General features: G+C 29.5%; 1 protein-coding gene across 1 annotated transcript; it reads left to right on the top strand.

Annotated features, from left to right (window-relative positions):
* The first annotated feature begins 269 nt into the window (after positions 1-269).
* LOC127100568 (protein ECERIFERUM 26-like) lies at positions 270-3,877 on the top strand. The gene is made up of 2 exons (XM_051037796.1): positions 270-757; positions 2,762-3,877. The coding sequence occupies exons 1-2, from the start codon at positions 323-325 to the stop codon at positions 3,647-3,649; spliced, it is 1,323 nt and encodes a 440-aa protein (XP_050893753.1). The 5' UTR covers positions 270-322; the 3' UTR covers positions 3,650-3,877.
* The last annotated feature ends 264 nt before the right edge of the window (positions 3,878-4,141 follow it).

The following is a 4,141-nucleotide window of genomic DNA, read 5'->3' as shown; positions in this document are numbered from 1 at the left end:
TAAAAATGTTTTTCTCTTTCCTTTATATATCAACTACTAATATACAATCAAACCCCATGTTAGATACAAAAATAATTGGAGTTCAACAGCCAAGATGTTACAATGTCACAGACATCATATAAATGCATGTTTGTTGAGGATCTAAGTCTAACTGTTTATCTAACCAATGACAACCAAACGCATAGCTTCACATTAACTCACTCTCTCTACCCATAATTTTTGTGGTCCCTCTCATATAAAATATCTCACTTCTTAACTCTATATATTGTTCTTGCCCTAACCTCTCTTCTACTACAACCACCAAATTAAACCTCTTATCATCATGGTGTTTACACAAGATGAGCAAGAGAGTCTTATCTATGATGTAAGACTATCTTCGGTTGGACCAGGTCGAGGCTCCGGGTCGAATATTTTTCACCACCCTGTCGGTCTCGACTTGGCCATGAAGCTTCATTATCTTAAAGTGGTTTACCTATTTGACTCCGAGGCCGCACAAGGTCTAAATATTGCGAAAATTAAGGAGACGTTGTTCAATATGTTCAACCATTATTTTGTTCCGTGTGGCCGATTTCGACGAACGGAATCCGGTCGCCTGTTTATCAAATGTAATGACTGTGGAGCAAGGCTAGCTGAGACTAGATGCACCAAAACTTTAGATGAATGGGTTGATATGAAGGATTGGTCTTCCTACAAGTTGCTCGTTTCTCAACAAGCTCTTGGGCCAGAATTATCTTTTTCTCCTCCCGTTTTCTTGCAGGTTCTTTAAATAATTTACTGACATTTATGTATCTCTCTACTCTATTATATTTGAAACAAAAAAAAGTCAAGTATTTTTATGGAAGTTTTTTCTTTTGAGTTGGTAGAAAATTAAGAAGAAGACAAAGAAAAAGAGACGATAAGTTTTTTTTCATAGTCTCCTTCGAGAGAGGCAGGACATTGGACCACTCCAGCCATGGTTGTGACTCTAGAAAAAAGACATCATTAAAAAGAAAAATTAAAAAAAATATATATGTATAAAAAGCAAAGAATAAAAAAAGAGGACAGTAATATATGCTTCCCTACGTCTTAATTTATAATGAATTAAAACTTTTTAATGAATTAAAAAATATAACTAATTTTGTATAAAAATATATATAATTTTACGAAATCGTTTTTATTAATTATACATAAAATAAATTGAAAAAAAAGTAATAAATAGTATGGAGTATACAATTAGAAAAAAATAATTAAAATTATAATAGATAATCATTTTTTGCTTTCTTTATAAGCAAAAATGCTATAAAAAAATTGGCCTTAATATATTTATTTTAAACATATTCTTACATTAATTATTTAATATGTTAGAGTGTGATAATTTAATTAAAAATAAATTAATGATTGTGTTAATTCCTTTTCATAAAAGATCTTTAATTTATCTTATTTTAAATGTTTTATATATAGTGTTCTATTTTTTATGGTAAATTATTTATCAATTTATAATATCTACAATAGTTAAATAACTGTTATCGATGATATATACTTCATTTAATTTAGCTATTTCATAGGTCATGCTAACTTATAATTAAAAGGTAAGATCTTTAGTTCTCTTCAAACTTAATACTGATCTTTTATATATATTTGTGGATATCATGCGGGAAGGATATAAATTAATTGTACTTACTCTTATATCCATTGTGGGTTTTAATACTATCGACTATATAAATATTATTTTGTAAATATTGCATATTGATTCAATTATCTTCTTTATAGGGAATTAACACACTTTTTTTTAAGAGATTAATTACTATACACTGTCGGTCGGTGTAAAAAGTTTTACACCGTCGATTCATCACCATCATCCGTTTGTATTACTTTATAGATTTTTAAAATAAAAGTCAAACTTCTTTTAATATCCGACATCTATAATTAAGTGATGGTGTAAAACCCTTTTACACTGACAGTGTATTTCAATTAATCTCTTTTTTTAATTAATTAGAAGATTCCACACACACATATATATATATATATATATATATATATATATATATATATATATATATATATATATATATATATATATATATATATATATATAATTTAATTGAAATACACTGACAGGTGTAAAAGGATTTTACACTGTCAGTTAATCATAGCCGTTAGATGTTGAAAGAAGTTTGACTTTTATTTTAAAAATCTATAAAGTAATGCAAACAGGTGATGGCGATGAATCGATTGTGTAAAATATTTTACACCGACAGTATATAGTAATTAATCTCATATATATATATATATATATATATATATATATATATATATATATATATATATATATATATTATAGGTAAATAACACTTCTTCTATTTTAAAAAAAACATGTCTCACATGATTATTATAGACAGCTTAAGACATTGTAATAAATGAAAGAGAAAAATATTAACTTTATCAACATATTTTTGTTAATTATTACTAGTGTATTGAAATTGTTATAAGTTGAAGAAATCCAAAGTCAAAATATTGGATTCTCCGTTACATTGAATGCTCTCTTTATCTCTACCTATATTTGTGTGCCATCTTTAAGGATTTTTGTATATGAGAGTGAGAGGATCCAATACATATCCCAATGAGTGAGATTCATTATGGTGAGCTATTACTTTCAGTTGAGATGAGGTTGATGAATGGATCCATTCATGATTACTCCATGTTGCTTTCCCTCCATTATTTATAGTATTCATTTCTAAACAAAGTCTTGGTTTGAGATGTGTATCTTACTATGGTTTTGTAGGTAACTCAATTTAAATGTGGTGGGGCTGCAATTGGCATTAGTTGGGCTCATGTATTGGGGGACCCACATTCAGCTTCAGATTTCATGAATAAATGGGGTGAGTTCTGCAACAATTTGAACGTAAAAACGCCCTACAACATTCCAAGATCCATTGCAACACCCCTTAATTTAGAAGGACTCGAAAAAGATCCGGCTACGGTTAAAAGGGTTGACCCGGTTGGCGATCATTGGATTCTCGCTAACAATAAAAAAATGGAACAATTCTCGTTTCACATAACTGCCTCCCAAATGAACAACTTGCAAGAACAAATCTGGGGTTCGAGTGTTGAGAAAAATCCGTCTTTTGAATCTCTATGCGCGATAATTTGGCGTTGTATTGCGAGAGTTCGAGAAGGATCTGAACCTACTATTGTGACTGTTTGTCGATCCGACCCGAATGGTAGAGGCAATGATATGATTGGAAATGACCAATTGATATGCAAGGTTGATGCCGGAAATGATTGTTCTATTGTTGACACAGATTTAAAAACTTTGGCTAGGTTACTTGTGGAACAAGGTACTGATGAGAGAAAACAAATTGAGGAGATAGTTGAAACAAATGAAGGTGTGGCTGATTTTTTTGTCTATGGTGCTAATTTGACATTTCTCAACTTAGAAGATGTCAATGTTCATGACTTTAAATTGAGGGGGAAAAAACCAATATTTGTTTACTACACACTTCAAGGGGTTGGAGATGAAGGTGCTGTTTTGGTGCTTCCTTGGTCAAAAGATCCTAACAAGAATGATATTGATGGAAAGTTTGTGACCATTATATTTCCAGAAGATGAAATGGTGAAAATTAAAGATGAACTTAAGATGAATGGTGTTATGGTTGATGGTGATTTTTAGTGAATGGTTGATTAAGTAATGTTAAGAATAAATAAGTATGGCAATATTTATGTGTTTGATTGAAGTGAGGAAAATTATAGTTTGCAGAATATTGTGTTTGTTGATCGTAGATTTGGAGCTCTAATTAACTGTTTGTATATGGCATGAATGGCCTATTTGTTTGTCATATGAGTGTTATAAAATAAGTTATTTTTGTGAACAAAATAAACTATTGTTCACTTTCTTTTCTGTCTTTTTTTTAACAATGAATTCACATTATTGTATGTGGATTGGCACTGTAGGGAAAATAACAGTTTATAATAGATAATACAAATATGTTGCTAGTTTGTCATTAAAATAAACTTTTTAGATGGAACTAAAACTAAACTAATAATTACAAATTTTTTTGAAAAATCTAAAACATTTTTTCAAATGTTTCCCTTGCTTCATAGATTATAAACAAATTTTATTTTGTTACCTACTCTTTTAAAAATAACAATGGTATTTGCATGC

The sequence above is a fragment of the Lathyrus oleraceus genome, chromosome 7, assembly GCF_024323335.1.
Source record: "Lathyrus oleraceus cultivar Zhongwan6 chromosome 7, CAAS_Psat_ZW6_1.0, whole genome shotgun sequence".
Classification (NCBI taxonomy): Eukaryota; Viridiplantae; Streptophyta; class Magnoliopsida; order Fabales; family Fabaceae; genus Lathyrus; species Lathyrus oleraceus.
The sequence above is the reverse complement of the archived record's forward strand: the minus strand, read 5'-3'. Positions and strand labels throughout refer to the sequence as shown.